General features: G+C 46.6%; 1 protein-coding gene across 7 annotated transcripts; it reads right to left on the minus strand.

Moving 5' to 3' along the window:
* Positions 1 to 592: 592 nt before the first annotated feature.
* On the minus strand, positions 593 to 11,966 carry LOC123059811 (replication protein A 70 kDa DNA-binding subunit B). 7 transcript variants are annotated; one of them, XM_044482323.1, is made up of 17 exons: positions 11,783 to 11,966; positions 11,625 to 11,704; positions 11,420 to 11,541; positions 6,611 to 6,685; positions 5,238 to 5,322; positions 3,397 to 3,506; positions 2,985 to 3,258; positions 2,809 to 2,911; positions 2,578 to 2,708; positions 2,408 to 2,489; positions 2,176 to 2,308; positions 1,919 to 2,076; positions 1,368 to 1,836; positions 1,209 to 1,273; positions 1,026 to 1,107; positions 890 to 945; positions 593 to 797 (listed from the first exon to the last, which is right to left on the minus strand). In XM_044482323.1, the coding sequence occupies exons 7-17, from the start codon at positions 3,115 to 3,117 to the stop codon at positions 737 to 739; spliced, it is 1,473 nt and encodes a 490-aa protein (XP_044338258.1). In that variant the 5' UTR covers positions 3,118 to 3,258; positions 3,397 to 3,506; positions 5,238 to 5,322; positions 6,611 to 6,685; positions 11,420 to 11,541; positions 11,625 to 11,704; positions 11,783 to 11,966; the 3' UTR covers positions 593 to 736. The 7 variants fall into 7 exon arrangements, 6 of the variants coding, with proteins under 6 accessions (XP_044338258.1, XP_044338257.1, XP_044338256.1 ...); XM_044482322.1 differs by having other exon boundaries at positions 3,397 to 3,540; XR_006427601.1 differs by having other exon boundaries at positions 1,026 to 1,114; positions 3,397 to 5,322.
* Positions 11,967 to 12,334: the final 368 nt, after the last annotated feature.

Genomic DNA, 12,334 nt, shown 5'->3' on the forward strand with positions numbered 1-12,334 from the left:
CTGCGGCGCGCCACGTGGCAGCTTGCCACTGGTGCGGGCGGGTGGCGGACGGTGTCCGGCCGGCACGGACGTGTCCGGCGCGGCGCGGGGCGGATTCTTAGGGTTAGAGGAAGGGGAAGATCCGCGAATTTTGGGAGGGGACTTAAAATAGAGGTAGAGGGTGCTAGGAGAGTCCAAATGAGGTGCGGTTTGCGGCCACGCGATCGTGATCGAACACTCTAGATGATGGAGCAGGTTTAGGTGGGTTTTGGGCCAAATTGTAGGGGTGTTGGGCTGCAACACACACGAGGCCTTTTTGGTCCCTCGGTTAACCGTTGGAGTATCAAACGAAGTCCAAATGATACGAAACTTGACAGACGGTCTACCGGTAGTAAACCAAGGCCGCTTGGCAAGTCTCGGTCCAATCCGGAAATGTTTAATCCCCACACACGAAAGAGAGGTAGAAATGACCACCGGAGGAGAACGAAGCGCCGGAATGCAAAACGGACAACGGGGAAAATGCTCGAATGCATGAGACGAACACGTATGCAAATGCAATGCACATGATGACATGATATGAGATGCATGACAACGATAACAACACACGGAGACAAAGACCCGAACCCGAGAAAAATAAAATAACTTAACGCCGGAAACGGCAAGAGTTGGAGTACAAATTGGGAAAGTTACATCCGGGGTGTTACAATAAGGACAAGGCATATATACCAAAAGAGTAGATCAATCAGCATCAGCTGCTCTAGAGCTTAAGCCTTTTCCTGGCGCTGGGATCCTCGCCTCCCTCCTCTGCATCAACACCCCTTCAAAAACAAACAATGGTTGATCACAACAGAATAGAATCGTATCACTAAACATAACAGCCGATTCAAAATATCCGGAAAAGGGCAAGCACCTTGAAGTAGTCCCATCAACATCCTGTGTTTTAGGATCAACAACTGGATCGGTGACCTTAAGAAGGAAAGACAAGCAGGCGTCAGTGATAAATCAAGAATCATCTTGTCAGCCATAAGATAAGATAGAGTAAGCACCTCATTAGTAGCTGGAGGAAGCAGAGGCACATGCACAACATTCTTTGGCGCCTTGTTCTTTTCCATCTGCTTTACACTGGTACTGCAATCTAGAAATATAACACAGATTATCATGACAAGTTGGAATGCAGTATTTCCAAGGAAGTAGGAAATGCTGATTTTCAGAGCGCTTGCATCACATACACTTTGTTGACAGATGCCGGAGAAGCCCGACCACGGCCAGGTTGAGCTTTAGGAGTTGTAGCCTCCTGTCAAGAGCAGAAACAGAGGAAAAAGCCATTCTGTCAGATGTAGTGGAAAAAAAGAACAAACAGACAACAATCCATTGCAAGATGAATTTACATTTGACTGGACAAGCGAATGGAGATCCGTGGTGGTTAAGGATGGGATGGACTCAGTGGGAAGCACAGTAGAGTCAGCAACACCAGCAAGGGCCAGTGAGCCTGTATCACTTTCAAACTGTTCAGAAGAATCAGCCTTGCGATACTCAACTGTGGAACGGGACCCCTTTTCCACTGGAACATCAATACGGTTGACCTGGTATGAGGTCTCTTCTGCCTCTGGTTGGAAACTCTTTGACGAGATAGACACCACAAATCGATACTTTTGGCCAATCAATGTAGAAAGCTCACGGGGAAGGGCATCAGTCCCACGGGCCATTTGAACAACCTCGTTAAGAGGCATCCGGTTAGAATTCCCCTCGCGTAGCAGGGTGATCAGAGATTTATCAACAGCATCCCTGCCGGCTCTATCAAATAAGACGAACTCAGCCTCACCTGTATCATCAGCCCCCACGAAACAGATCCGATACCTATAACAAAGCACATACATGTGTTAAGGGCAATGGAAATAAGATTATGAAGAGTGCAATGGACATCCAGAGGTAACAACACCTTGGCCGTGCATCGGTGCATGAACATTTGGTATCATTGCACCTGTAGACAGACCCATATGGCTGGGAAGTTTTATGACATTTCTCACAGCACATGAACCACCAGCGCTGCCCAGGACTGAGCCTAGCCAATGTAATCGAGGTGAAGAAACTGGCTTCCTACAAACAGATCGCACGACAAAAGTAGCAAGGTAAACCACCAAAACAATGGAACGTTCACCCCCTCTTCAAATGAAAAAAGCCTGTCGAGCAACCTACCTTATGCTTGTATATATCTAAAGCCAGCAGCTCTGCCACCGTCTTAGTTTCCATTTCAACATGTGCAGCCACTTGAGCCATCGTCTGTCCTGGTAAACGTATCTTTTCTACAGGAGAGAACTTGCCCTGTAACCTATAATTAAGAAGCAAAAGAAAGAAAATCATGAGACCACACATGAAGCCATCTCTAAAGAATGCAGGATGATGCCTGTGTAAGCAAAAAGTGACGAACCTCTCATGAAAATATGATATTTCAGTAATGTCATCATTAATGTACCACCGACACGCTGCACTTCCGCTAACCCCCCTTCGACCTACATGTAGGATAGGAACACATGTTACAACTGGCATGGAATGTCAAACACACATGACATCTCTTATCAAAGTTGCTAAAGAACAAACCTTCATAGTTTTTGACCAGAGTGCCAACAAACAGAACGAAGACTGGTCCGGTCAGACCAATTGTGATGACCTCCTCTGCATCAAACACCGTTGCATGCTCGCCCCAAAGCACAACATTTATCTGATACCCACTGCATGGAGCATAGTACAGAGTACAGACTTTATCAAACGCCATAGCAAACTAAGCGAGGAGAATACAAAGAAGATGCCTAAAAGAGCACGACAGCAGACCTGAGATCCCGAATGGTGACAATTCGTTTCACAAAAGGTTGGGCCCTGCTTGAACTGTGATACTGCATGGTGTCTGACACGGCAACGATAAGGCCAAGCACATCTACAGTCGACAGGAAGAGGCATCAGCCGAAGGTCATACAAAGAACAAATAAACGAAAACAAAAAGAACAAACCTGTAAAGAAAGGAGGCCTCTCAAGGGGCGCAGGCAGGTGGGCCAGTTTAGTGAGCGAATAAGTGTAGAATGGGAATTCAAGGTCCGTCTCAACGGTTGGTTCAACAGTGGTGAACCTATTAAATCTGATCATGTTCGTCGAATCGACGGGCTTGAAGTAATTTTTATTTGGAAACACCAAGAACTAGTATACATCATACGCACAACCTTCGACGATTTTACCCATGAACTTTGACACCTGCTTCTCAGATATTTCAGCATATATGTGGCTACCCTGGCAAGACCAAACGGCAGACTATGAGCAAATAACACTAACACACCCAGAAACACAACCACATCCATTGATCATTATCAAACAAAACGAAAGGATCAAAACGACAAACAACACGAGTCATAAGGACAGATCAACTACCTCAGCATCTAGGAAGACTAAGTCGGTGTGCTTTATGGGCCCAACGTCTGTGGCCCCACGATGGTGCCACATCCGCGAGATGAAAACACGAACCATGACAGTGCTAATTCCTGGGACAAGTTCATCCAAAGCAGTGATCGACATCTGCAGCAAAGCCGTAGCAAAAGCACAGCAAAACAGAAGGCAAAATGTCCAAAAGGCATAAATCATGGTACGTACGGATAACAGATAGATCATCGTAATGTAAAAGAAGACAATAATAAAGTGCAATTCAAGAAAACCCTAGATCTAAGAGATCTTATATCTGTACACAAGTACTGAAGCAAAGCATGATCATAATAGGCCTGTAGAGTACCAAAAGAACAACCATACACAGCACAAAATACAAATCACCGCGCAGTAGCACTACGCCATCCCAGCAGATCAAAAGATCTCCGGGAAGACAACATTTTTCGTCTCGGAGCCACAGGTGCCATCATCATTAACTATAAGGATCTTCAAGGAATCTCTCGAAGTAACACGAGACACGGCTACATACAGCTGGCCATGGGTGAAGACGAGTTTTTTAAGATATACACCAACCAAAGATAACGTCTGGCCCTGGCTTTTATTGATTGTCATAGCATAGCACACACACACTGGAAACTGGCGGCGTCGAAGTACAAACGATGCTTTTGACTGCTTTGACAACAATTCAATTCTAGGGATGTAGACGGTATCACCTATGTGGGACCCTGTTATTATAACAGCCTCAATGACATGATCGCCCATATCTTTTACAATAAGGCGTGTGCCATTACAAAGACCATTCGCCTGGCTCAGATTTCTTAACAGCATAATCGGAACCCCTTTTATAAGAGTAAGCTTGTGGCAGGGAAAATTAATGATTTTTATAGTATTCAAATACTCCACAGGATAAAACAGGTTTTCCTCTTGAACACAATCTCCAGAGCTATCTATGGAATCGGCGCTCAAATACTCTCTGCTAACGGTTGGAACCAAACTCATAACATGAACATTTATGTCCTTGGCAAAGTCATTGGTCGTTGCTAGAATGGATCGCTCTCGCAAATAGTCAGGTCTTACATAATTATCCAGAAAGTCAATGTAAATGGAAGAGACGATGGCAGATATTGGATTCCCATCGGCCTGAACCAACAGATCATCTGGTATTTCTATCCAAGAAGCCCCTGACTCATCACCTCGCTTCGTAACAGGCAGTCTCCCCTCACCAAGATCTAGCACCCACCTACTGAACAAAGCAGCAGCTTCTTGTACCCTAGCATTTGCATTTGGCACAGCCAATCGCATGTTAATTGTAAGGGGCAGGGTCTGAACATTGCACCATAGCGGAGAATTTGTGATGGCTGCATCAATAATCTGAGGCCTGGTACCCCCTTCAATAACTGGCAATATCTGTCTAAGATCCCCTCCTACAACCATGACCAGTCCACCAAACGGGAGGTCTGCACGCGATGCATCATGTGCGGAAAGAATATCACGCAACACTTCCTATGTGTCATAAGCGCCTCATCCCAAATAACCAAAGAAGTTGCCTCAAACAGTTTACAAAGGCAAGAACCTCTCTTAATATCACATAACATATCATCATCGATGTTAATAGGTATTTTAAAATGAGAATGTGCAGTTCTCCCACCAGGCAACAGTAGGGACGCAATCCCCGACGTCGCAACAGTAAGTACTATCTTTCTCTCACCTCTAAGTAAAGCACAAATTGAACTCCAAAGATAGGTTTTCCCAGTACCTCCATACCCAGAAACAAAGAAGAAACCTGGTTTTCCTGATCGAACGCAATCAACAATCATATTATAGGCGGCTACCTGATCAGTATTTAAACTATGGAACATAACAGGTGCCTCTCTAGCCAATGAAACAGCATCATATGACATCTCCTCATGAATTAACCTGTTATCAATGAAGGTATGACCATCATCAATTGTACGAGACGGCAAGTTGAAATTTTGTATATCAGAACCATGCTTTAAAAATATACCCGTGAGTTCATCAAGAAGCATGTTTCTAAGCCTATCGACGGGGACCTCATAATTTTCATTATCCAACACAGAGCACACTGTGTGCTGGATATCATCCGCCATACTTAACCAATAGCGTTCAAAGAAATCCCTCTTGTCCCTAACATGACAATTTATAAGCATAGTGACAAACAACTGTCTAAGACGGTTTCCAAACCCCCAAATCACAGCCTCATCAAATGACATGTACCATTCACTGTCATCTCCTAATAAACCCCTAGCAGCACAAGCATCTTTAAAATTATCGTACACACGCCCATCATATGTCCTAAGATCTATAAAAGATCTAGCCCCCTTAACAATCATCAGGAGCACGCGCAAGTAGTATAATTCACCTTTTGTAGGACAAACATAATATATGCGACCAATTTTGTCACCACCGCCTCTCTTGTGCCATGATCTATTCACAGGGTCCCAGGTCCATATAATTGGGAAATCACAATATGTTGATGACCGAGCATGCTCATACAATTCATTGGCAACAAACCATTCAGTCAGCATAGTTTTTTTCAATTTCTCAGAATTAGCAACTTTGGTAAGATCAGCACCAGGAAAATAACGGATAACATTCATGCCAGGAAGGTGAACAACCAATCTATCCACAGATGGCACCCTACAGTGTATCTGGAAACCAAATATACGCCATAACGCATCATACTCATAGATGTAACGACATAGCAAATATTCCAGGACCTCATCCACGGGACCATCACCATAGACACCTGCTTTCTTAAAACGTTCTAACATTACTTTAGCATAATCAGCACCCTTTGTGACATATTTAAACAAGTATTTCATCACCTGAGTCTTATTACACCACTCTACGTTAATGTGGGCCTGAAATTTCTTAAGCAAAGCCATGTTATAAGGAACCACATGCCTATTATCAAGATAGTGGCCATTTTTAAAGATGGTTCGGCTGTCGTTACGACGTCGATACAGGGCAAACCCCTTGTCATCTACGATTGTTTCCTCTCTAAACTCTTTTGGGAAATGCTTAGAACAAGAACCCTTTTTCATGCAGACACATTTACCATTCATTTTCCCGCACGGGCCATGCATCATAAACTCAGTAACTAACACATAACCCAGAGGATCTGCTAATGGATCAGGTATTTCAGCAGAAATAAAGGAATCTATATTTTCAACACCAATCTCACCTGGGCTTCCTATCCGCCAAATCAATATGTGAGCATGTGGCAGACCCCTCTTCTGGAACTCAACAGTATGCAGCACTGAAAAGAGACACATAAAAAACTTGTGAGAAGCCAAGCATATCATACAACACAGCAGAGGGAAAAAATACATCACTAACGACAACACACGCATCAAAATCATACAGAAAGACAAAACAAGTACCAGCCTTGACAGAACCATAAGCTTTTCCACATTGGATCTCTTCCAAGTACTCAACAAGCTTCATACGGTACACCCTAACAATAACATCCGCCCTATCAGAGGGTTGCTGCCCTGTCTCCAATGCCGCAGTGATCTCAGGCCACTTGGGGTTACAGGTGAAAGTAGTAAATACATCAGGAGCACCATGCACCCGACATATAGCAAGGCCGTCTTGGAAATTTCCTTGTAATAACGGGGACCGGCAGTATGGTTCTTTTTCCAATAAGAGTACTATCAACACATCCATCATTGATGGCATCGGTGATACCTTGCAAATGCTCAGCCCTAAGCATGTCTTGGTTTCTCAGTATGTACCAAAGCCTGTTCTCATCGATACATGCACGTGCATCCACAACAGACTGAGAAGACAGCAGGCCATAACACAAGTATGGCTTAGGCTGATCACCCTTATAATGGCACATAAAACGATAGTAATCTTGCATAGTCATCTTATTCTTCCTACTACCGCTAGGAGACTGATCAACCGGGGCATCAGCAGACCCCGCATCCGACACAGGAGGCTCACCATCTGGGATCCCAGAAGTAGACCCTATATCGGACGGAAGAGGCGGACCGCCCGGGATCCTAGAAGTAGACCCTATATCGGACGGAAGAGGCGGACCGCCCGGGATCCCAGAAGTAGACCCTATATCGGACGGAACAGGCGGACCACTTGGGACCCAAGAAGTAGATCCTACATTCGATTGAAGAGACGGACCACTCGGGATACCAGAATTAGACCCTAGGTCTAATGTATTATCATGGACAGGATCAATCAAAACATCACCTCCACCATCGTCACCTACAGGGACAATCAAATGAGGAACATCTATGTGGAACCCCCTCTCTCCGTAAGGAAAAAGCAAGGGGTATTGCAAAGGCATGACAGCAGTGTTCAAGGAGGAGATCCTCTGAAGACCTTCCGACCGACTAGAAAAAACTATATCCCTGGATGACCTCTCTCCTGTAAAGTCGCCAACAACTAAAGCAGCAAGCCCAGCAGTAGTAGGGAGACTATATTGTGGACCGTCACCCTCCGAAGGACCAATTATGTGAATCGAAACTTCCTCAACAGGCCCATCACCAGGATTATCTATAATACTGTTGGCCTCTCTAAAGGTCTTAACCAATGGATTGGAATCGTTAAGCATGTCTCTTAGACCAACAACTATACTCCTATCAATACCCCCATCAGGCTTATCCTCCGGATTCAAAGCACATATTCTATGATCAATCTCGTTAGACGGGTCATGTATATACATCTCAACAAATTTAGGGTCATCGTCACCTTTTGGCAGGAGCGAACCTATATGATGGGTTACCTGGCCACTTATCTTGAAGATCTTAGGCCCGCAAGTACCATCAAGCGAACGGTCAATAGTAGCACCCATGGAAGTGAAAGCGAACATACAATTGTACTGACGGATATTTCGTAGGAATTTCTTTGCACAAGCAGTTCCATCAAATCGAAGAAGCTCCCGGAGATAAGCCAGGGGATCCTTGAAAGGAGGAATATAAACCTTAGCACCTTTACAGCAGAGATAGTAAACCATCTCGCACTTCGCCCAATAAGACTTTGATTTCACCCGTTCATTATACTAGAAAGAGGCACCACAATACCGACACAAGAAATCTGGAGGGCCATAGTATGATTTATCTGCATAGGAAGCTAACAGCCCCATAGAGGCATGAAATGAAAAACAATCCATAGAACAGAGGACAATAGACACACATATATGAAAACACCAATCGTGCTAGACCCAAGAATCGACAGCTAATACCTTTAATCGACTCAGCAAACGCAACAGAGTAACCTCGCCAATCTTCTGGCATGGGACCATAAACAGTGTTCTCTATAACGGAATAGCCAAAATAAGATGAGGTAACAAAGAGCACAAACAAGCAACCAACAATAGATCTATAACAACACAAGCACCTTCATAGCCAGAACGAAGCAAGTCAAGGTTCACCCTACGTTTCCTGCGGTTTGAGGTTGTTTCAGCTGAACTTAAATAGGGAAGCCAACTATCACCTAGGAGGGGCAGAGAACACCAAAAACATGAAAGGATCAGCACATGAAAACAATAACCTGAGAAACACATAACCTCCACAATAAGGAAATGGAACGCATGTTTACGCTTTCGAGGAGGAAACCCAGGAGGCACGCGTGGCGTGTACAACTTAGCAACCGCAGAACGTCCTTGCACGGGAGCAGCAGCAGCAGGCACCCTAGCAGAGCCACGGCCACGCGAAGCAGCACGCCCAGCCCCGCGGCCTCGGGCAGCAGGGGCACGCCCAGACCCGCGTCCTCGGGGAGCAGCAGCGGCAGGGGCACGCCCAGACCCGCGTCCTCGGGTAGTAGGAGCGGCAGGGGCACGCCCAGAACCATGGCCTCGGGAAGGAGCAGCCACAGGGGCACGCCCAGACCCACGGCCTCGGGCAGCAGCAGCCACAGGGGCACGACCAGCTCGACGCGGCCTCGGACAACAGCAACAACATTTTGTCCACCCTCCCTTGGACAATCAACATCACCTTGACCTATAACTACGCCACCTTGTCCGCGTCCACCAACAATGCCTATAACCGGCATCACAAGGCCCGGGGCAGGCATATGTCCACGGACACAACCACGACCAATCACAGGGATACGTGCAGAGGACCCCTCCCGTGCAGAGACACCCCCCCTTCCCGAGCCATAACCACCACCATCCCGGGCTCCCACAGCCCTCGCCTCGTCCATGACCAACCCCCCCTCTATGACCATCCGCAGCTTCATCCGCCATACAAACACCTCCTCAGACAATAGTACACCCACGGACAAGAATTCCACCACACGATAACATGGCAAACCAACACTGGACAACACGAGACAGAAAAATCAGGAACATCATCATGCAGATAGACCGCAGAAAAAAATTCCCAGTCAGTAGTGAGATCATCATATACACCAAGACAGAGTACATACATAAGGAAAATGCTGGACCAGAGCTATAAAATATGTAATAGCGGAAGGCAACAACAACTTTATTGAATGCCAGTGAGTACAAATGAGCATTATATTTAAATAGTACAACATTTCAGCTGCACATACAGCATGACTCAAATACACAACACCCGGGACAAGGAAAAAACAAACCACTGAAAAACAAAACCAAATAAGCCCTACACCAGCACTATAAAGCACATGCCATTGCGACCAAGGCAGTATGCAGCATCTGCCACTGCGCAGCAACATCGACGTCACCCACAACGGCAGACACATCAGCATGGGCATCAGTGTGCATGGTCCGGACCAACGACGCAGCCAAAACCATTGCAGAGCGAGCAAGCTCTCGATAAGTAGACATACTCTTATAGTTGTAATCCATCACAACAAACCCATACACACCCTGCAGAAAACAAATCGCCTGGAAAGCAGCATTTTCATAAATGGACAGTCTCACACTGGAATGGGACCAGAAAAATCTCCTGTCCGTCGGTGCACCACTCCCAGGAATAGAAACCTCGATCTCAACTCCACCAAGCAAATCACCATCTTCCATAAACTCTCACAGGTATGAGTGAAACGGCAAACGGCATCGAGAGGCGACGGCATCCAACAGGTGCACGTACGAACAACTCACAGCAAACATCCTGCCACATATAATACCCATAAAAAAACAAACCACCCACACAAAAAAGACAAAAAGGAAACAGAAGCAGACATTAGATCCTCCAATTTAGAAAACAAACGCAAAGCACCTAGCCAGGAACAACGCATACAAAATATGGCAGCACACAAACAGAAAGCCCTGTAATCAGGAACCAACACAACAATAAACAGAACGCACGATTCGATATCTCCAGCACGCTACACCTTAGAGACCTGACAAGCAATCATCATATCTAAACGGCCAGCTCACATGATTTACAAGCCATCAATTGGTGGGTTCAGTATACCAGAAAGCCCTGTAATCAGTAATCAGGACTCTAATGAACAGACACTGGGTTCAGTATATCCTAGAACAAAACATCCGCCCATAACCAGAGACTGTGCACAAGCATCAAGCAACAGCAGCAAGCATCACCATGTAGCGGCAGAAGCGGTACATAAGCTAGAGCAACTTTGGCAGCAACAACAACTCTGAATTAGGAGCAGCAGCAGCCGCAATGCCAGGGGCGGGCGGCGGGTGGAGGCGGACGGCCGAGACCAAGCCCGAGGCACCTAAGCCTAGGGACGGGAGAGAGGGCGGAGAGAGCAGCAGGAAAGATCCAATCTCACATCGACATACACCCTAGACTGAACAAACACTATATCCAAACGCAACTGCTACACAAATCCGTAGAAGAAAGATAGCCTAAAACGAAACAGAAACCTGAATCACTCTCGCTTCTGAACCACAGCCATCCATATCTGAGTAACCTATGGCCTAAACAGAGCACCACCCCTTGCGTCAACGGCACAAAACATCACGACAAGTAAATAACAGGGCCGCCAAAATACCGATACAAAATCCATCTACTCATACAGATCCAACACGATAAACAGGGAAGCAAGTAGGCAACATAAAGGAAAATTTTTAGCAACGAACCTGCTCCAGGACCGTCGACAGGCACCCTCGCACGAATCAACCACAGCAGACCCAATCACTTGTAAACAGAAGACAAGGACGACGCCGCAAACGAAGACCAAGGGCCAACCCTAACCCTAATCCTGCGCATCGGTTAGAAACAAATCAAAAAAAAAACAAGGGAGCACGAATCGAACGTAAAGTAGAGCAGAGCGTCATAGATTACCTCATCCATCGCAATCAACCAGGCGAAGAACCGAGATGCATCGTCCACACCAAAGATCGAACCCTAGAAGCTGACTGGATCTACAACAAACATACCGCATCAGATGACAGGCACACAGATGTTAGCCACGAAATAACAGCCGGAAACGCAGACCAGACCTGAGGTTCGACGGCGGGAGAGGCAGCAAGAAGTCGGCGACGGGCGAAGGAGAGGAAGACGGGGAGAAAGATGGGGACGGCGAAACAGAGAGGAAGGCTAGGGTTGGTTATGCCCCAGCCAGTCTGGTCCGTGGCTTTACCCATGCGCCATACATAGGCGAAGCGCCACACAAGGGGGGCGGCGTGCAATGTCGAATACACCCTCGGCGGGCGATGCAATTATCAGGCGGTGGCACCGCGCCCCGCCCAGAACGGCCTCGCACCGGCATCAGCACCCGCCACAGACACTGACGACCGTGACCCACAGAGCCCGGCCCCCCTTGTCAACGCGTCACACCAGGGAAGCGGGAGCGTAAAACGCATGGTGGAATTCCATCCCAGCAGCGCCAGACGAAATCGAACGGCGATGAGCGAACGCCAGTTTGATCGGACGTTCAGTACTAGTCCACCAAGAGATCCGACGGCCATTACACATCAGGAACGTTGATCGAACGGTCCAAAATCGTAACGAACGTGGGAGCTTCATTTTGGTTCGGTCTCTAACAAGGGGAT

The sequence above is a fragment of the Triticum aestivum genome, chromosome 3A, assembly GCF_018294505.1.
Source record: "Triticum aestivum cultivar Chinese Spring chromosome 3A, IWGSC CS RefSeq v2.1, whole genome shotgun sequence".
NCBI classification, from domain to species: domain Eukaryota; kingdom Viridiplantae; phylum Streptophyta; class Magnoliopsida; order Poales; family Poaceae; genus Triticum; species Triticum aestivum.

What these genes read in the sequence shown, in the direction of transcription:
- LOC123059811 (XM_044482321.1), bottom strand. Translation starts at nt 3,117, where the DNA reads ATGATCAGATTTAATAGGTTCACCACTGTTGAACCAACCGTTGAGACG. An exon ending in TGCACCGATGCACGGCCAAG is followed by an intron (nt 1,837 to 1,918) that starts GTGTTGTTACCT and finishes GCTTTGTTATAG; the next exon opens with GTATCGGATCTGTTTCGTGG. An exon ending in CCGGCATCTGTCAACAAAGT is followed by an intron (nt 1,108 to 1,208) that starts GTATGTGATGCA and finishes TCTAGATTGCAG; the next exon opens with TACCAGTGTAAAGCAGATGG.